Below are 20862 nucleotides of genomic sequence, written 5' to 3'. Positions count from 1 at the left end.
TCTGGCAGATGGGGAGCCTCTCTGTTTGGGGGCGCGCCGCGGCGCAGCAGAGGGGGGCCGCGGTCCTTAAGGCCAATTTTGCTAAAAATGTGGTTTTTAGCTTGGGGATTCAAACCATAGGCCTCGGGGTTGGATCTAGTACCCGGTTGGGTAGTGTTTGAGGTCTCGGGGGCTGGGTTTTGGTTTGGGAACCCTCGGTTATCATTTTTGTTGATAAATTCTATAATTTGGTTACGACCAGGTGACCGTCAAAGATTTTAAAGGTTGATCGTTCTCAGGGGTCGTTCATATAATAGTTCTCACTCGAACCAGAGGTAAGAAAACAGTGTATGAATACAGTTGCACCCTGTATAGGTATATGACACGCACGGTTTGATATTGAGGCATGTTGGTTGATTTATGTGGACATGGATTGCATGTTAAATGCTAGCGAACGCTGATTACCTGTTTGGGTCACTGACTAGTCAGGGACCGACTCTAAAGTCGATGATCACGCATTGAATGGCTCTATGGCATTAATGCGGGACCGACCCTAAGGTCGAAGAACTTATAAGCGCTTGCCTGGTCTACGACCAGATGACTATAGCCAAGGTATATGACCCCGGTGACCGTTTGTCACATGGCTAAGGGACGTTGTCCATAGTTTCGACTCTAGAGTCGTGAGGAAGGTTATGTTGGTGACCAATCACCATGCACCTGTCCTGAACGAACTTATGAAAGAATCACCTATCAGTTAAGCCCTGGTGACCCTATCGTCACATGGCTAGAGGAAGCGATGCTCATTACTGTGACTTTTGGATATTGTCACCTATTTGTTGGACTCATAGTCCTGAATGGTTATTATGATCGTTGTTGATATTATATCATGCTTCATTGTGTTTTCTTGCTGGTCCTTGGCTCATGGGTGCTATGTGGTGCAGGTAAAGGGAAGGAAAAATTTGGCCAGCCTTGAGTGGAGGGCTTGGACGATGTGATGTACATACATGGCCGCTTGACTGCCACGGTCAAAGAGTTCTCAGAGGGACTAGGGGTTTACCCTATTTTTGCCGCTTAGGCCGGCGGGGATTGTAAATTTGAAACTGTAGCGACTCTTTTGTATTACGAACTACTTGTAAACATTTTAAAAGGCTCATGAGCAGTTTATCTACTTAATGAAATGTACCATTTCTTTTTTATTGGTTTTTCACCTTAACCTGTTAACGGTACCTAGATCACGTTTTTAACCAAAGGACTCGGGTAGCGAGTCAAATTTCTGGTTCACTGTTCACCGTAACTGTTTTGGGGTAACCAGGGCGTTACAAACACCACCACCACCTCCTCCCCATGGTGGTATGCTCTCTCTCACTAACCATCTCTTTCTCTCATTTCTTATCCTCTCTACTCACGATAATCTAAAAAACAAAGAGAACAGATAAACCCATAACCATTGAAGTACCCATAATTAATTTTTTGTGTTCTACATCAAAATTTTAAGGCTATAAACATTCTAAAGGTGTAAATCTCGAAAAAAAATACTATGATTAAAAAAAATAAACTAAAACTAACATCTAAGCAAAAAGTTATGCATCACCAAAATTTTCGTCAAATTTTAGCGCAGAGCATCGCATTTGCATCGTCACAACAATGCATTTGAATCACTACAGAATCGCAAGAGCATCGCTGAAGAAGCATCGTAATAGCATCGCGAGAACATCATTTTTACTATAGAAATCATAGAAAAATTGGACCATCGCTACATCATCGCTACAGCATCGCAGGAACATCGTCGAAGCATCATAATAGCATCGCTAGAGCATCATTTTTACCTCATAAATCATCAAAAATTTGGTGCATCACTAGAACATTACTAGAGAAGCATCGCTAGAAAAGCATCGCTGGACCATCGTTGGATGATTGCTGGAGCATCACTGCAGCATCGTTTGATTCAAAATCCTGCATAATTTTAGTTTTAGATTTGGAAAAAAAAAATCGATCAAACCCAATAAATCATGCATAGGTGTCTTAGACACCTTAAATATAGTGTTTTAAGTGAATTTTCTTAGGAGTTTAATTTATTGTTTTAATTTTGAATAATTAAAACATAAAAAAAAATAGATTAGTTCTTGGTGGGGTTCTTCAATGGTGATGGGAGTTGACAGTGGCAATAGAGAGGACGACGTTAAGGACGACGGTGGCTTTAAAGTGGTGTTTTGCCACTTTAAGGAGGTAGTGGTGGTGGTGCCATCGTGGTAGAGAAACGAAGAGGGGTTGAAAGAGCTTGAGAGATAGTTTGAGAGAGATAGAAAGAATATTGGTAATGAGAGGGGTAATTGTGTCCAAATTTACAAAGTGTCAGATTTTTCTTATAGTAAATTATGAATGCATTTTTTTAAATTAACCCATATTATTGGGCATATACCCTGAAATTTCCCTTCTCTTTTGGGTCATTCAGGTATTGATTTCTACCAACTACAGTAAAGTTTAAATATTATCTCTCCTGTGGTCTATCTTGTTGGGGTTTTATGTCCAAATTAAAACCTAAATTCTTTGTAATCTTATTTTATTATCAATAAAAGAATAGAAATCATTTTTTGACTTGGTTAATCACTTTGCTCACATGTTTTATTTTTATGATTATTTGTTTAATATAAACTTCTATTAAATCTCGAGCATATAGCTAATCTTATTTATAGTGACGTAATCACAATGGAATATAAATATGATTATATGTTCAAAATAAGTTAGTCCTAAAATTAGTCAGTGCACGGGATTTACACTGACTTGCCAATCTACGACATGATCTACTTACACATTACAGTGTTATATTCTTTCCAGAACATTAGCAAAGTAGATAAGATCAAATGTATTTGTTACATCGGACAGGACCGATATTGACAGTGATAAGATAGATAAACATACCATTATTATCTATTCTAGTCATATCATATAGTTGACCATAAGCCAATTCAATCTCAATTCTAAGTGGTTAGTATTCTAACTGATTGTATTATTTGAGCTTTTTTACTTGTTCGTTACCAGCTTACCCTACGGACTAGCCCATACTTATATCTTGGGAACTCGGTAGTATAACTGAGTGGGAGTGTTAATCATAGATATGAACATCTATAGCTTCTGATGAAGAAGTGAAACGATGGTTTCTTTTTAGTTTGGTTCAAGGTGTTAAATGATAGAGATTTCATTTCAGTAATTAAATTAGTTTACTGAAATATCATTTACAAGGAACTAAGTGTTTAAGGATAAAATACAATGAGGGGTAAAACAATATTTTAGTCATATCTCATTGTAGACCGTCTATAGAGGATTGAGTGACAATTATGGTTGTAACAATGGATAATTAATAGTGTATGTATATTTGTTATAGAGCGTTCTATGAATTCAAGAGTGCAATTCCGAGTCTATAGTGAAGTCACGAGGAATTAATAAGTTAATAAATTTATTTGTTAGATTTATGATAACTTATTGGAGCTTGATTTCATAGGCCCATGATCCCCATTGTACCTTGGATAAAATTATCTAGATGGTCTCAATTAATTGATTTAATCATCAATTAGAATTATCAAAGTTGACCATGTCAATTTTGGATAGTTTCACAGAGTTGTGTAATTTTGAGAAGAAAAGAGAAATTATGGCAGATTTATTAATTAAGATAAATTGGTATCGATATTAATAAATAAGTTTAAATCAAGGTTCAAATTATAAATAATTACTTTGATAAAGGATTTAAATAATTATTTAATTAATTAAATCGATAGAAAATAATACAGGTCTTGATTTTAAGTCCAATTGGCTTATAATCAAATGTGAAATTTCACGGGCCATGATAATTTCGACCTAGGGCTTTAAAAGGGAAAAGTTGAGAACTACCAACTTTTAGGAGTAGTTAACTAAAATTAGACACTAAATATATTTAGTTGAACTTTACCCATTATTATCATGACACTTCTCAAATTACCCTTATTTGAGCACATAGTTTTAAGTGTTAATGTAATGTGTATTATATGTATCATATTATAGTTAAATTGGAAATGCATTCTAATTGTAGTGTGTTTAAGGAGAAAAAAAATATGTAATTGAAGGGATATAATGGGTACATTAATTGAAAATTTTGGTAATAAAATAAGAATTAAAAATAGTGGGTAAAAATTAAAGTGGATCATTTAAAATGGGTATAGGGTCTAATTTTATTGATTATTTTATTTGGGTACTATTATTTTATTGATTTTTTTAATTAAATTAAATGACTTAATTGAGTCTATAAAATGAGTGCTTAGAGAGAAGTCAAAAAAGTAAGTCATAAGTCAGATTTTGCTGGTCCTGTAAGCGATGCTGGAAATAACATGTATCTGAGCTCGTAACCCACATTACTTGCTCTCATTATGGTATTAAATGTACTCAGATGGCTGTACGGGTCGGACTTCCCCTCAAAAAGTGGGACATGAGGGATCTGAAACCCTTGAGGAAATGGAGTGTTTGTAATGCCCCAGATTCCCTATTATGGTTAATGGCTGGATTAGTAGGCCGGGAGGGCCATAACTGTTTAATTATGCCATTAAATGTGTTTATGCATGCTTATGAGAATTATATTATGATATGATGTTAAATGCATGCATGTGAGTCCACATTTGTTTACATGGGTATTTTGGTAATTTGGCCCGTTGAGGGTATAATTGAATATTTGGTTGCGTGTTAATGATATATTGTGAGACCACATTATAATGTGGATTGGTTCGAGTATTCCGACATGAGACGATCTTTAAACGTGATTTATCGGTTTTGTCATAACAGGTTTGAGCTCGGGACTCGGGGTAAGTCTCGGGGTGATATATATGGTTATGGCATTACCGGGGATTTTAGGGTAACGGGATAAGAATTATTGGTGTTTGAGGATATTGAGATTAGCGGGGATTGGGAAGCGTTAATTATAATTAACGGGTTTAGCAGAATGTACCAATTTTTCCCTTGAGTTGGTTTAAGAGGCTTTGGATGGCACAAGGATATTTTGGTCTTTTTAGGGAGGATATATATAATGTTTAGTGGCTGTAGAAGGTGGTGGAATAAACAGAACAAAACAGAGGCACTCTCATCTTCCTCTCCCGTACCTTCTCCTTGCTTCATCTTCTTCACTTCTCTTTGAGGGTTTTGGGTTCTTGGTGGAGTTTCAACCAAAGGAAATTGAAAGGCTGGGTTGGAGCACTTGTTTTAGCTTGTGTGGGAGGTTTAAAGCTAGTTTCAAGGTGAGTTTTGACTATATATCACAGCTGGTGCTCTGTTTTATCTTTGGTTTTTAATTCATGGATTTTGATGTGGGAAGTGAGAATCAAAGGGGGTTTTGGTGTTAGTTTGATTGGGGTTTGATGTGAGTGAGCTAAGGGAGTTGTTTGGGGGTTAAATTGTGTGTTAGGAAGAGGTTTTATGAGGGTTGGAGGGACTGGTTTGAGAGGAAGAAGTGCAGGGGAAAAAATTGGTTCGTGTGGCCGACTTAGCCATTCTGGGCTGAGCGCCGCGGCGCAGTAGGGGAGCGCCGCGGCCCTTGGCGTCTGGCAGATGGGGAGCCTCTCTGTTTGGGGGCGCGCCGCGGCGCAGCAGAGGGGGGCCGCGACCCTTAAGGCCAATTTTGCTAAAATGTGGTTTTTAGCTTGGGGATTCAAGCCATAGGCCTCGGGGTTGGACCTAGTACCCGGTTGGGTAGTGTTTGATGTCTCGGGGGCTGGGATTTGGTTTGGGAACCCTCGGTTATCATTTTTATTGATAAATTCTATAATTTGGTTATGACCAGGTGACCGTCAAGGAATTCAAAGATTGATCGTTCTCAGGGGTCGTTCATATAATAGTTCTCACTCGAACCAGAGGTAAGAAAACAATGTATGAATACAGTTGCACCCTGTATAGGTATATGACACGCACGGTTTGATATTGAGGCATGTTGGTTGATTTATGTGGACATGGATTGCATGTTAAATGCTAGCGAACGCTGATTACCTGTTTGGGTCACTGACTAGTCAGGGACCGACTCTAAAGTCGATGATCACGCATTGAATGGCTCTATGGAATTAATGCGGGACCGACCCTAAGGTCGAAGAACTTATAAGCGCTTGCCTGGTCTACGACCAGATGACTATAGCCAAGGTATATGACCCCGGTGACCGTTTGTCACATGGCTAAGGGACGTTGTCCATAGTTTCGACTCTAGAGTCGTGAGGAAGGTTATGTTGGTGACTAATCACCATACACCTGTCCTGACCAAGTTTATGAAAGAATCACCTATCAGTTAAGCCCTGGTGACCCTATTGTCACATGGCTAGAGGGAGCGATGCTCATTATTGTGACTTTTGGCTATTGTCACCTATTTGTTGGTCTGATAGTCCTGAATGGTTATTATAATCGTTGTTGATATTATATCATGTTTTAGTATGTTTTCTTGCTGGGCCTTGGCTCATGGGTGCTATGTGGTGCAGGTAAAGGAAAGGAAAAGCTTGGCCAGCCTTGAGTGGAGAGCTTGGGTGATGTGAAGTACATACAGGGCCGCTTGACCGCCACGGTCAAGGAGTTCTCAGAGGGACTAGGGGTTTACCCTATTTTTGCCGCTTAGGCCTGCGGGGATTGTAAATTTGAAACTGTAGCGACTCTTTTGTATTACGAACTACTTGTAAACATTTTAAAAGGCTCATGAGCAGTTTATCTACTTAATGAAATGTACCCTTTCTTTTTTATTGGTTTTTCACCTTAACCTGTTAACGGTACCTAGATCACGTTTTTAACCAAAGGACTCAGGTAGCGAGTCAAATTTCCAGTTCACTGTTCACCATAACTGTTCTGGGGTAACCAGGGCGTTATAGTGTTGAAAATATGGGGAGCAAATGGTTCGAGCTCCTCGTCAGAATCCTCATCCCGACTCCAACCTCGCTCATTTTGTAAGAGCCTAAAGGCCTTTTCCAGTTGATCAATTCTTTCTTGAACCGGGTCTGCAGGGGGTCTTGCCTGAAATTGGCTATCATTGATCACAATTCCAGGCTCGCACCTTCGCAAGGGATCTTTGCGCCCATTTAGGTGATCTCTCAGGTCTGGGTTCGATGGATTACCACTACCCCGATTTTGATTCAGATGTTCCCGCAGGTCGGAGCGGTTCCTATGGTTTCCAGTATTTCTTCGACCTTGATCATACACGCTGACTGATCTAGTGTCTCCTAAATCATCACTGGCGAGGCTCGTTGCATGATTATTCCGAGATGGATCTCTTTCATGCTGCCTCGGCTCTGCAGTGCGAGACCGCGACATTTGACTTCTTGTAGGCTGGGCGCCTCTCTGCTCCCTGAAGGCTTCTTTATTTCCTTGTTTCCTTCCTGCACGCCTTTCCTCATCATCTAGAACTGGTTGAGCGTTCCTGCGAGGCGGTGAAGGGTATCTTATAGGCGATGGAGGGAATCGCATGGGTGACGGTGGCTGCCACCCATTTCGAGGTCTGGATGGCCTTGAGTTCGCTCGAGTTGGGTCGGTAACATTCTACGTGTTACAAGGAATTTGATTTCGCGCCTCTGTAGGGGCTCGGTTATTCCCAGTTTCCGATGGTACCTCCGCAGTTGAATTAACCGGAGCCCTAACCCGAGTACTTCTTCGGGGTCTCGAGGGAGCGGATTGCTCTGCCGGTAGCGGAGGTTACTCCGGTCTCCTTGTGGCAACATTTTTTCGAGGTCGCCCACGAGGCCTGCGGGGAGGAACATGCACGTCCCTCAGAGGTGGGGCTTGGTTCTCACGCGGAGGTGGGGGCTGAGCCGCCTGGGCCTCCGCGGCTAACCTAGCCAACTTCTCATTCCGCTTATTGGCCTCAGCCAACTGTTTTCTTAGCTGTCGGTTTTCAAGTTCCACAATGGGGACGTATCGTTCAAGATTATAGTACATGTCTTCATCATCCCTTGGGGTTGGAGGTGCTGGAGGTCCTCGAGAATCGGAGGACTCACTTCTCTCTTCATTTTCCGGATTTACCATTGGTTGCTTCCCAGGGCGTCGTGGATAGTTTTCTTTAGGAATATTTTGATCATTTGCGGCCATAGCTGTTCAGGGATCGTACTACTTAAGGCTCTCAATGAAAGCACCAAACTGTTGACGCTGTTTTTCGTCAACTTAAAATGTAGAGCACGTAAACAGTAAAAACTATGGCAAGAATAACACAGTAAAACAATGAGAGTTTTTTACGTGGTTCAGCAGTTAACTCTGCCTAGTCCACGAGTCTTTGTTATTAAGACTTAGGAAATTTCTGGAAATTCTTCAGGAATGAATTCTCCAGAGGTTCTCCCAAGATCACAAAATTTCGGTCATTTACAAAGGTACATGACCTCTCTATTTATAGAGGTGATCTCAAAATACAATCTCACACGTTTCAGGAAGTTATTCTATGCATAAATAAATTTAATTACTTTAAAGTTTGTAACTCCTATATACAAGGAAACGTCCCCTGAAGACCAGGGGGCGTATAACCGACTAGTTAATATCCCTTTATTGTAGGGAAGTTACAACAATAAATATTTCTTGAATGCATGGACTGCGTCTCTTCAGGTGACTCACTAAGTCGTTCGAGATTAGCAATTAGCATCATGCCAGTCTAGGTCTCTGAGTAAATTACGAGTTGTATTACATTCCCCAAGACCAGCTCGGAGTGGGTAAATATCACCGAGGCTGCCTTATTCCAAGCTCGCACCCATGCCAAGTTCGGGCCACTTAATCAAAGGCTACCCGACAATGGATATAATCCGATGTTCTATTTTTCGAGCTTATAAGGACTTCGAGGCTGCCTATCTTTGAGGCCACGCATCGCGAGCTCACACCTGACGAATCCAACTTTCGAGGTCATAACCTCAAGCCTCGAAAGCTGGGTGTAACAATAAACAATGCTAGACCAGAACAGACAAAATGAATATTTAATTATCTTGATGGGGTGCATAAGAGCGGACTCACATAGAGACGAGAGTGAATGGCCGCCCCCATTGAGAAAAATATATATAAGTATTTTTAAAATATATATATATATTCGGGTTAATATTTTTTTGGACCCTGTGTTTTTTCCATTACCTGTTTGGACCCTGTGTTTTGACAAATTACTTTTTGGACCCTATGTTTTATAAAATGGTTAAAATAGAACCCTAAATCCGATTTTGATCAATGTTTTCTCAACTAAAATTACAAATAATTTACCAAATTAACAATTCAGAACAAAAATAAAATCATTCTGCTTAAAAACTGTGTTGTTATATTCAATTTTTTCTTCATCAAAATTGAGTTTAAGGTTCTATTTTAACAATTTCACAAAATATAGGGTCCAAAAAATAATTTGTCAAAACACGGGGTCCAAACAGATAATGAGACAAAACACATGATCCAAAAAAGTATAAACCCTATATTTTCAATTGAAACTGGTATTTAAAGATGAAGACTTTGGCCTCGTGCCAAGCTTATTATTATAAATCTTAATGACAATGATTCAAATCCCACCAAATATGTAATTATTTTTATATATGTGTAGTTTATTTAAAAATATATATATATATATATATGTACAAGACTCCCAAAATTGGAACCATTGCCAATAAAATATTTACAAATTAGCTTCACCATCTAAGCCAAAAATCTTATTGTTGTTAATTTGTTAGCTTTAAATAATATAAAATACTATATAAATACAAGTTTTCATAAAAAAAAAAAAATTCCCATATTGTTTATCAAGATCAAACTTTTGCTCTAATTCTCTTCTACTTAATCTCCCTATCCAAACAATTCCCAATAAAAAAAAACATAATATATATAGCTTTCTATATACTTGTTTCAGCAGTGGAAATGTATTATAAAATGATTTGAAAATTGATTTTTTTGTTAAAATGTTATTGTATTGTGTATATTTTATATTATTTAGTACTTATTTTTACTTAAATGGTTTGATATTCAATATTTATATATATCTTAAAAGTTTGTCTCAATTTTTAGTAATTTTGTTTGCTTATAATGTTTTTTTTAAATCAAATTCGCCCCATAAAGTTGAATTATAAGTCCACCACAAGATGAATTAACACACATTAAATGTAATTTTGATGAATATATTTGATCAAATATAAGACAACAAAACTACCGAATTTTACTACCGAAAAATCATTTATAATTGTTTAATATAATTATCACCAAATCTTTACTCGTAAAAAACAAATAAAACATACCTGAGGAGAGAATAACATCAGAATATGTTAAAATTCTTAACAAAATTAAACTCGCATAGTCGATTTGCCTCTAAGCTCACCCGATCCACATCTACCTAATAAAGCTTGCGATTATTTCCTCTCCAAAGATGAACGGCGGTGACGTTCCTGTTGGGAGTGGAGAAGTGCAATCACAGTCCTTAATTTCCACTCTAAACAATGATGCAATGCTCCGAGTATTCGCACGACTCCCAGACAGTCGATCTAGATCATGGCCTTTTTTATCGTACATTTATGTTTTGGAAACAACGGTGTTTGATGGGAGCTATTGTTGCAATTCATGGTTCCAAAAGATCGTTTCACTTTGTAATTCTTCTTCTACTGATCAAAACGACAACAATCACCATGCATTGATCACTAACCAAATTGAAGACATTAGGCAGCCATTGATAATTCTGAATCCATCGACGCCGGTGTGGTTTGATCAAACTGAATCCGAAGAAAGCGAAGCAGATCTCCAACTTGAATCAGTTGACGATCACGATGAAATTAGGTTCCATCAATCAGAAAGAGAACGAGTGTTTCGATCAGGGCCAATTATTTGTATATTATTAGTTACATGTAATATGTTTTTTCTTAATTGGCCTCACATAATAAAAATTAGAGTTTTAACATATTTTAATTCTCATATCATATCTATGTTCTTAAAAAAATTTGGTTTTTTTTTAAAGGACTGAAGATGCAGTAGTAAATATAATAAAATTTAAATAGTAAACATTCTAAGTTAAAAATTTGGGAGATAACTTGCTAGGAATATAAACTTTGCCTAGTGATATAATATTTTTGTGTAATGGAGTATCGTTATTGATTGTAATATTTTTAAAAGAGAATTTTTTGAGTATCTAATTAGAAGTTTAAATAGCACAAAAAAAATAATAATTAGAAGTTTAAAGATGTTACTTTGTCCTTATTACTTCTTATTGTTGTGGATTATAAACACGTTTATTAAGCGAGTATCTTGCTTTTATGACAGTAGGGTGGACTCAGTCATAAAGTCATTTAGGCTTTCGCTAAGGCTACAAATAATTTTTTTTATTTTTCATGAGAAAAAGGCCCAAATAAAATATTTATGAAAAAAATGCCTCAAAAAGTAATCTTTAATATGAAATAACCGCAGAAAATAAATTTTTTATATACAAATAAGGTCCAAAAAAATATTCAAAATTTATTTTTTATGCTTAAGGCCTCAAAAGTGTTGAGCATACTTGTCTGACAGATATGAATTTTGTTACATTTTAACCCATTAATGTAATTTCTTTTAAAAATATAAATAAATATTACAAATAGTAATTAAGAAAGAAAAAAAAAGCTTAGTGAAATAACCAAACGACTTGCCGTTTTGATGATTCAAAAGTGTGATGACGTTTATTAGAGAGAAGACGAAAGCGAAAGAAGACCGACTTGGAGAGTGAGCGAGCCATAGATCATAATCCCATTGCAATGCATGGATTGGAGGTTAACCAGTAGAAGCAACTCCCAATTATTTGAAGATCAACCCTTCCTTCGCCACCAAACCCACCCATGTCAACCACCATAGACAAAAGCCCGTCGGAACTTCAATCGTCTTCGGACCCTAATAACCCACAAATCCGCAAAGCCTTCAACTTCCTTAAGGCCCACGCCTCCGCCGTCGCCAGTTTCACCCTCCAATGGCAAGACCTCGAGGACCATCTCCAATCCATAAACAACTCAATCCAATCCAAACTCGACGAAATTCAACAATCACAAAAGCCCCAAAATACCCAATTGCCCAAAACCAAAAAATCCGAACCTAGTTCCCAGAAAGAACATTTGAGCTCAACCCTTCAACCCCTAATTGATTCCAAAGAAACCAAGTTGAATACAACAGATTCCCAATTGAATACCCCGAAAACCCAAGTCAAACCCGATGAATCGTTGCCTGCGAAAGTGGGTGCCAATGGGATTCCTGTACGTGATGGGAAATCTTTGATGGATTATCTGAAGAAGAATTTGAAAGAGCATGAATCGATACGTGAAGATGTTAGACATGCGCTTAAGGGTTTGAAAGATTCTGGGAAAGTAGTTTTGGATGCCATTAAAGGGTTTTATCCACCGGGATTGAAAACGGGAGTTGTTGATCCCGAGCTCAGTGCTTTGAGGAGAAGTAGTGTGCTTTTGTTGGAGGAGTTGATAAATGTGAGACCTTTGATAAATGGTCGAGTTAAAGAAGAGGCATCTAAACTTTCTTCTGTTTGGAAGTCGAAGATGAATCTGGAAATGGTGAATTCTATGGAGGTTTGGGGGTTCTTGCTGCTTTTGAATGGTTATGGGTTGGCTGGGGAGTACAATATGGATGAGATTTTGAATCTTGTTGGCACTGTTGTGCAGCGTAAGCAGGCTCCTGAGATGTTTCGGTCTCTTGGTTTCTCTGATAAAGCCTCTGGTGAGTTTTGGAGAATCATTCCAACTAATAGTCAATTCTTTTCTTGTTGTTGTTGTTGTTGATTTGTTACTTGTATTATAGGAAGATATGTGCAATTATCATTTCTGTTCTATGCTTATGTGTTAGAATGTTAAAGTAATACTCTTACTCATACTGGAATTATCTGAGTTTGTAAAACAACGTTAGAATTATGTGATAGTTTAAAATCGTGTTTCTTTGTTGTTCAACATTGAATATTTTGCTTGTGTACATTTGTTCATATACGTTTGACTTATTCTCTTCATATTTAATTCCAAAAGTGCGACTACATTTAATTTGTTCTCTAGTTTTCAAATTGGATTTTCTTGCTGTGTTGTTTTACTTCTCCATTTCTTTGGACTGTCAAAGAAAACATGCAATTCTACTGACTTTTTATTATTTTGGGTATCAGATTTTATCCAAAAACTTATTTCTCAAGATAAGCTGATTGAGGCTATCAGATTCATTTATACATTTGAGTTGGTTGACAAGTTCCCACCAGTACCCCTTCTTAAGGCCCATTTGCAGGAGGCCAAGAAGGTTGCTAACTCTATTTTGAAAAACAGTTATAACTCTTCCAAACTGAAGGTATTTGTTTGCCCATTCATCTGTTCCTCACTTCATCACATATCTTAGATTCGATCTTACTGACAATTTTTTGTCATACATTCAGGATGATGCGGCAAATAAAGAAATAGCTGCAATGAGAAGTGTAATAAGATGCGTTGAAGATTATAAGCTAGAATCTGAGTTCTCTCCTGAGAATCTTAAAGAACAAATTGAGAGTCTGAGAAAGCAAAAGAGAGAGAGAGCACCACCAACGCATTCTGCTCTTGCTGCCAAAGCTCAGATGCAGCAGCAGCAGAGCGGACAGAAACGTACACTACATGATTCTAAAACCCAAATGAAAAGGCAGGATAACAGAAGTAAGCATCCACGAACAGTTCCAACTGCTGGCGCTCTAAACTATTCTGGCAGAGCACCAACCACAGTCCAGTTGCATCACCGTTCAGCCGGTGGGTATGAAGGTGAAAGAACAGATTACTTGTTAAAATCAGACAGAATGGCCGCAGCATCGAATGTCTCTAGTAGAGCAGCTGCACTCCAAGCAATGCATCACAGTGCAGAAGGCTTGTTTGAGGGTGAAGGCGCAGAATACTATTTATCAGCTAGAATGCCGACATCAGGGGTTAATGCTGCTGCTCCTGCTCCAAATCCATCTTTTGGTGCCTCGTCAAACATTTACTCCATTGAAGCGTCTCGCTATCAGCCAACAGCTTCATACACTGGCCAGGGGACTGAGTACTCTTCCCGGTACTACAATTTGGCCCGCTCCATCCTCGATTTACATACAAACTTACCATCTGGATCCCATGGTTTGACGAGTTCACCACCTGTGACCCAGCAGACAAACTTGGCCGGTGGAAACTATAGTTTATCGAATTCTAACCCTGAGACTCATCATATGAGCTCTGCTCATTATGGATTAGCAGGCTCTGGAGCTAGCACTGCACATATGAACTCGTCAGCTGACCTGTATGGAATTAGTGTAGGCACAAGTGGGAGGAGGACTGAGCAGTTCGGATCTACAGGAGCAGTTCAAGCTGCTGCTGGCATCACTTCCAATGTAAGCCCACATAGTAATCTGGCTTATTATCCTGGGGATCCTCCTCTGCGGGCAGCTACTTACAATGACAGGCCAGCTTCTTCCAGCAGTGGTTATGAAATGCTGTCTAATCGACCTTATGTGTTTCACCTTTAGCTTTAGTCTCAACTGATAATCATAATTTAGTGCAAGTTTTTTTTTTTTTTAACTTACAACTTTGGTAATGCTACACACCTTTTAGAGATTTTTCTGTAATTATTGTCCAGGGATGTTCCGTGGAGGCTCTTGGCAAATGTTTTTGGATACTCAATTGGTGTCTGATACTTGGTAGTAGTACTTAATGCTGCTTAAGTGCTGCTTGCTGTGAATTTTGTAGATGAACATGTTTGGTTGCATGATTATTTAATTTAATTTCACAATGCAGTCTGTCTTTTAGCAGTATGTTTAGCTATAAACAAAAGTTATGGGAGGAAATATTACAAAGGGTAACAATCTGAAACTAAAAGCATCCAATCTGAACCTTCAAAATCAACAAATAATGTATTGAACATGCTATAAGGGTCTTTGTACATCCGAGTATGGTAGTAATGTTTGTGTTGAGTTCAGACTCTGCATCAAATGAATACTAAAGGACAATTTTTTAATGAATTTATCACGAAACAAAAATACCCAATTAGATTTAACATTGGCCGTATTACTAGAGATAAAATACTAAGTATCACGATTACAATTTTTTACTATTGTTTGGTATTCCATTTCCAGGTGCCTCATGGTACATAACGAGTGCTACCGCACACACAAACTTTCTCAGTTTTTATCATTCTTTGTCAAGATAAATTTTGGATTTATTCTTGATTAGAATAAATAAGTTATATATTTAAATGTGGATGCCTAATAGTACAGTTAAGAACTTAATGACTACGGATGACAGAGATTGAAGTTCAGGACTAAAAGAGAGTAAAATTAGAGAAACTCCACAATTATGTAATCCTATTTAAATTATACATATTTGAACTTTGCTCGTTTTTAATGTCTAATTGTTGTGAATTTTTTTTTTTATGTTTTGTCACTAATGAGCAATATATATATTTAATATACAAGTGTTTTTTTTTCTAATAAACATATCAGTTTGAGTTTATACATAAACATAGATACGAATGAACTGTATATAAGCATATAAGAACACAAGAAAAATGCAGATAATGCAGACACACAAAGGAGCACATTCAAGCACTTGAATTCTTACAAATGCACTCTTATAATCTTGCCAACGCAAGCATTAATAAAAAAAATAAACTCGGATTGAAGCATCAATTGTAATGCGAATATTACGTTACACTTATGGGCAAAGAATACAATACAAAACAATATAGATTAAAAAGCTCTCATATCTTACAGTCCCACTTGTTAGTGAGCCAGCCAAAACCAAAATCAAACAATTCATTCACCCTTTGATCGTTCGAGGCAAACAAAAAACCTATACACAACGCATAATGATACTAAATATGATAAAACAACATATGGTACAGCGCAAACTCACCGCCCAAAACAAGTTCTGTCAAAAGAATTTCATAAGCTGATCTTAATAAAGTCATTCATTTGGTTGATCTTACCAGATGTACACAACTTACAAACTAATTTACAGTTCGATCCCGTTCTGTTTGCGTTATCATTGCCATTGAGGCTCTCTTCGTTCTGTTGGGGAACCAGGAACAAAAGGAACAAAACCACGGCCACCAAACACCGGACGCATGAAGGCATCATCAAACTTACGCCAATAGCGATGGACGGTGTGTGTTGGAGTTGCCAGAAGAGCACGTATACTATTTGGTCGGGGCACGTCAATGACACCAAAATCAGAATCCTGTGCACTTCCAAGAAGTGGTGCAGTGAATGATTTTGGAGTAGAGGGATCCGATAGGGTCATGCTAGTGGTATGTTTCGGATTTGGTAGCAAGAAACTTATAAGAGGCTTAGTCATCATACCAAATACCTAAATCACAATAAAATAGATTAGTCATCACCATGTCCAAAAACAAACTTTATATATTAAAAGACTGCTGATTCATCTAAACTCCATATGTTGTGTGTTCATCTTAACTCAGACCTATCCATACTAAACTAAGAGACAGATAATACAATCTTGCAAATACACAGATAAGCTTGCATAGAACAACAGCAGCAAATATTTTGGTAAAACAGAATACATTAAATATCTCTACATTCTTCCATCTTATAATCTCACCATTATAAATGTGATAAGTATCCAAACAATCACACAAAGGTACATAGAAGTTTTAATTTAGAACAGCACTTGTAGAGACTACATGATGCTATAATAGTCGCATCCAAATCAATAAATAAAACAAATATAAATGATAACTCACCATAGTGCTGACAAGAACAACTGTTATTGTGCTGGTGATCATAAGTGCATTCACTCTCAGTTGAGTATGTCCTGACCTAGTAAACTGCATTTGGGAACAAATAAAAATGAAAAAAAAATAAGTACAGTTAAGAATGAGGTATTCTACACTAACAAGTTCCTCTAACATGACACTTTTCTCTTCTTGATTTTAAGTGGGTTTTCCAACAAAAATAAGTGAACAGGAAGTGACATCTGAAGTTGACTAAAAGAATTATTCTTGCTTGTGAAAACTCGTAATAGAATTGAAAGTAGATTAACATTCAATAGGACAATGAAGTGAAAACATACCTGATTATAAGCAAGTGCCATAGATACAGCACCTCTCATGAGCCCAGCCCACCATATGACCACCTAAAGTACAATTTTCTGGTGTAGTCAGTAGATTAATCACAATATTATGAAGAAGAAATGTATTGGGAAAAAACGAAGATTTACTTGCTGCCTTATGCTAAGTTTTTCATGTTGAGACTTTTTGGATAAGTTAGACAGGAAGGATAAGGGGAACACGAATGCTGCTCTTCCAACAAGAACCAAACCCAGCATTATTGAACTCACCGCCACTGATTTTCCAGGGCTGCCAATGTGAAATCAATACAGAAGTAACAGAGTCAATTGATGATTGTAAGAAAGAACTTTATGTTAACAATGTGTCAAAGATATCATACAAATGGCTCTACTATTAAAAGGATAAGGTGTACATAGTCTGAGAAATAGTAGACATACCTATCACTTACAAATCTCCATTTTTCAATGTCCAAGGCATCCATACCAACATAAAGGAAGATAAAAATCTCAGCAACAAACGACAAGGTTGCAAATGCATGCCTGTAATATGAAAAGAAAACTCAGATTCAGGTTCTGACCAGTTTTCTAAACATAATCAATAAAATCAAAAGCGTATAGTAATTTTTAGGATCATACTTGGTAGTTATTCTTGAGCTCTCTGTCACATTATGCCATGTGTAATGCGACATAACAATCCCACAAAAGAAAACAGTGAGGATGCCACTCAAATTTAACAACTGCAAGGCACACCAAATATAACAGTTCCATTGTTATGGCTTAATTACATTAGTTCACTGTGAAAAACTGGGAAGAAAAGAAAGAGGGGTATGAGGGGCAAAGAACTTCATAAGGTTGCAATTAAACATAAACTTACTTCTGCTAGCATGTACGAAAGGTATGCCATGAGTATCATAAGGGCAACCTCACGATCTGTCGAGTGCCTGTATATTATATATATAAAGGCAGGTTCCAATAGAAATAATAATAATAAAGTAATAACTTTAATAATTTCTTAGTATAAGTAAAAAAATAAAAAATAAAAACTACCACAGAAGATTGAGTAAACAACGCATGATTTAAAATCTTAATTTTTTTTAATTTTGAGTACCTGCCAAAATAGAGCTTTTTGATAACGTAAGCACTAAGTAGCCCAGTCTGCAAGGAGCAGAAAGAAGTTACACAGAGATAGGACAAGGTGTGCGTACAATCATGATACATAGACTGAGAAAGAGATAATGACTTACTAACACTCCTAGAAGAGTGCTTGCAGCAAACAAATATAGGAAATTTCCAAGGAATTGCAAAGCAGTTTTCGAATCAATATGAGTAAGATCAAAGTTCTGAATTGCATTGAAAAGCACCACTGATGTAGCATCATTGACGACACCCTCTCCAAAGACAAGACTGTAGAGTAAAGGTGTCTCATCCTGGTTAAGTACCTGCAACACCAGTCAACAATTTGAATTTGCATGAGTTATGTAGTGTAGTCTTTTCAACAAAATGCAGAGATAGTGATATATCATACTTCATACCTGCAACGTACACACAGAATCTGTTGCAGCAAAAATAGCACCAATAGCTGTAAAAAAAATGAAAGATGTAATAAATACATAAGTGATACTTTAACAAATAACAAAAAGAGGGAACAAAAAATGTGTGAGAAGGAATTAATAAAAATATGATACTTGAGCATAGAAAGAGACAAAGCTAGTACCTAAATAATCCCCTATATCCAGGGAATCAATACCAATCTTCTTGAAAAGTTGTGTAGCACCTGCATCAAACAACCCAAATTTACAGTTATAACAAATGCTAAAGTAATATCTAATCAATGGATCCAAATATATTTTCTCCTTCACTGAGCCAACGGACTACAAATAATTCAAATAAGGACGTCTTCCAAATTTGCAAACGTATGAAGTTCACGATTATAGATATACCTAGTGTTATGATGGTGCAGGATATTAATGTACCAACCGCACCAAAAAGCACGATAGTTATAAAGTTTTTGAAGAACTGCTTCTTTTTCACTTGAAACCTGGCACAAAGATCAAGATCAAGATCAAGATAATAAGTTATAAAGAAATCATTACTGCATTGACAAGTGGTGGATGTGAAAGATGAATAGAAAAGATCCTTCAGTACTGCATGAAAATAAAAGCACAGGTTGGATGGGGGGGGGGGGGGGGGGACGTTGCTCCGCTAAATATACAAATTAGATATACGAGAATATGAACACTCACCCGGCATTGAATATAATAGGAGGCAGAAGATAAATAAAGAAGAGATCTTCACTAAAAACAAGAAGATGCGAGCTCTTTCCCCCGCTAATCAACAAAATAACAACTCCAGTACACAGACCCTGCGACCAAAACAGCATAAGAACAAAATTCATAAGTTTAATAAACTTATGAAGTATGGATTATTTTGGGAACAATCAAAGCGATAACTCACAATCACAAGGGCTGTGATTGACTCATTCATCCATCGATTCTCCTCCAGAAGATGACCAATTACAATACAAGCACAAAGAAGTGCCACAAAGAGGTTCATAGAGACCACCGAGGCATGATCGGAAGTAGATAACATCTGCAACTTTGAGACCACAAAGCTCAACCCAACAGTCATTGTGTCAGCCTATTCTCCAATCACCCAATACTTAATAATGTTATCAGACTAAAATTACAAATGCAAGAGATTCAGATGCCCTTTAAAGCTTAGTATATCTGCAATCTATGTCTCCGAACTGTCCATGGAACTTTTGAATTTCGTAAAACCCTACAAATCCTGCATCAGAATGAATCAACAAACCAACATGCACGTCACAACTGAGAGTCGTTGAATTAAAAATGAGAAGCAAGGCTTTAATCTTTATCTATTCAATTTCAAGTTTCAACATATTAAGCTTGAAGATTCTATGAAACTTCATCAAATCAAGAATGAGAAGCAAAGCCTTAATCTTTGTTTATTCAATCTCAACATATCAAACTTTGAGTTTCTATTCTTTTACTAGCATATAAATTTATGAACCATAATTCGCAACAGAAAGAGCTTTTGAAAACAAAAATAAAAACAAAAACTTCTCGCGGTTGTCCAGGCAACCAAACAAAAAACAACACACATTCCTAAAACTATATTAAAAACAAGAGGAGAGAAAAAGCTTACGAAGACGATTCGAAGCAACATCCAATGAAGAAACTAGTACCGAATGAAGCTTCGAATCCGCGAACACGAGATATTGATTCCAATAATTAAAAAAAAAAAAAAAAACAGATCGAAACACTTTGATTATTTGGATCAAACTGTCGAATTTCCAGCCCCAATAAACAACAACCAATCCTCAGAAACTGGAAACGAAAACACTCGTCTATTATCCTTCTCTTCTGGAATTTTCGGAAGAACACGAAAAGAGAAACTGGGGAAAAGGAAAGGAAAGGCGCAATGATATTTAAACAAATGGAAGACAGTAATTGAAAGGTGGAAAGCTCTGGAAGAGGAAGAAGGAGAGAGAAAGAGAAAGTAGAGAGAGAGAGACGAGACAAGCGTAAGGGACGGGACAATTGGAAGAGAGATTAGAAGATGCTAAACGGAATAGGACCGGGATATTTTAATCCACTACATTCAGTTTTACTCAGTACCATTCACGTATCGAATCTCTACCGTTGATTTGGCCTTTCGGAAATTTAGGTGGGAATCGGACGGTCAATATATGTTTGGATTGTAGGATCTTATCACTTGAGCCACAATCGTGTTTTAACTTTTATAAAAGGAAGAGAACCAAGCAAAACAAAACACTCATTGCCTTTGAGACAACATAGTTAAATTTGAAAATAAATAAATAAATATTGTGAGAAAAGTACTTGCTTTAAATAATTTTCTTACA

At 37.2% G+C, this 20862-nt stretch overlaps 2 protein-coding genes across 2 annotated transcripts; one reads left to right on the top strand and one right to left on the bottom strand.

Moving 5' to 3' along the window:
* Positions 1–11633: 11633 nt before the first annotated feature.
* On the top strand, positions 11634–14685 carry LOC133790815 (FRIGIDA-like protein 4a). Its single transcript, XM_062228598.1, has 3 exons — positions 11634–12642; positions 13073–13248; positions 13334–14685. Exons 1-3 carry the CDS (start codon positions 11760–11762, stop codon positions 14420–14422), a joined length of 2148 nt encoding a protein of 715 aa, XP_062084582.1. The 5' UTR covers positions 11634–11759; the 3' UTR covers positions 14423–14685.
* An 860-nt stretch (positions 14686–15545) lies between these two features.
* LOC133790816 (sodium/hydrogen exchanger 2) lies at positions 15546–20532 on the bottom strand. Its single transcript, XM_062228600.1, has 15 exons — positions 20145–20532; positions 19434–19766; positions 19223–19341; positions 18920–19017; positions 18694–18753; positions 18512–18558; positions 18224–18418; positions 18088–18134; positions 17854–17920; positions 17616–17716; positions 17418–17519; positions 17130–17268; positions 16983–17045; positions 16654–16737; positions 15546–16259 (listed from the first exon to the last, which is right to left on the bottom strand). The coding sequence occupies exons 2-15, from the start codon at positions 19605–19607 to the stop codon at positions 15936–15938; spliced, it is 1620 nt and encodes a 539-aa protein (XP_062084584.1). The 5' UTR covers positions 19608–19766; positions 20145–20532; the 3' UTR covers positions 15546–15935.
* Positions 20533–20862: the final 330 nt, after the last annotated feature.

Source organism: Humulus lupulus, chromosome 7 (assembly GCF_963169125.1).
Source record: "Humulus lupulus chromosome 7, drHumLupu1.1, whole genome shotgun sequence".
In the NCBI taxonomy this organism is placed as follows: Eukaryota; Viridiplantae; Streptophyta; class Magnoliopsida; order Rosales; family Cannabaceae; genus Humulus; species Humulus lupulus.
This window is presented reverse-complemented; position numbering and strand designations above follow the sequence as displayed.

Bases quoted from the DNA above. Each gene is read 5' to 3' on its own strand.
- LOC133790815 (XM_062228598.1), top strand. From the start codon at position 11,760: ATGTCAACCACCATAGACAAAAGCCCGTCGGAACTTCAATCGTCTTCG. The intron at 12,643-13,072 runs GTGAGTTTTGGA...TTTGGGTATCAG, and splicing joins TTTCTCTGATAAAGCCTCTG to ATTTTATCCAAAAACTTATT. The intron at 13,249-13,333 runs GTATTTGTTTGC...TCATACATTCAG, and splicing joins ATAACTCTTCCAAACTGAAG to GATGATGCGGCAAATAAAGA.
- LOC133790816 (XM_062228600.1), bottom strand. From the start codon at position 19,607: ATGACTGTTGGGTTGAGCTTTGTGGTCTCAAAGTTGCAGATGTTATCT. The intron at 19,018-19,222 runs GTGAGTGTTCAT...TCTTTGTGCCAG, and splicing joins CCTATTATATTCAATGCCGG to GTTTCAAGTGAAAAAGAAGC. The intron at 17,520-17,615 runs GTATGATCCTAA...TTCATATTACAG, and splicing joins AGCTCAAGAATAACTACCAA to GCATGCATTTGCAACCTTGT.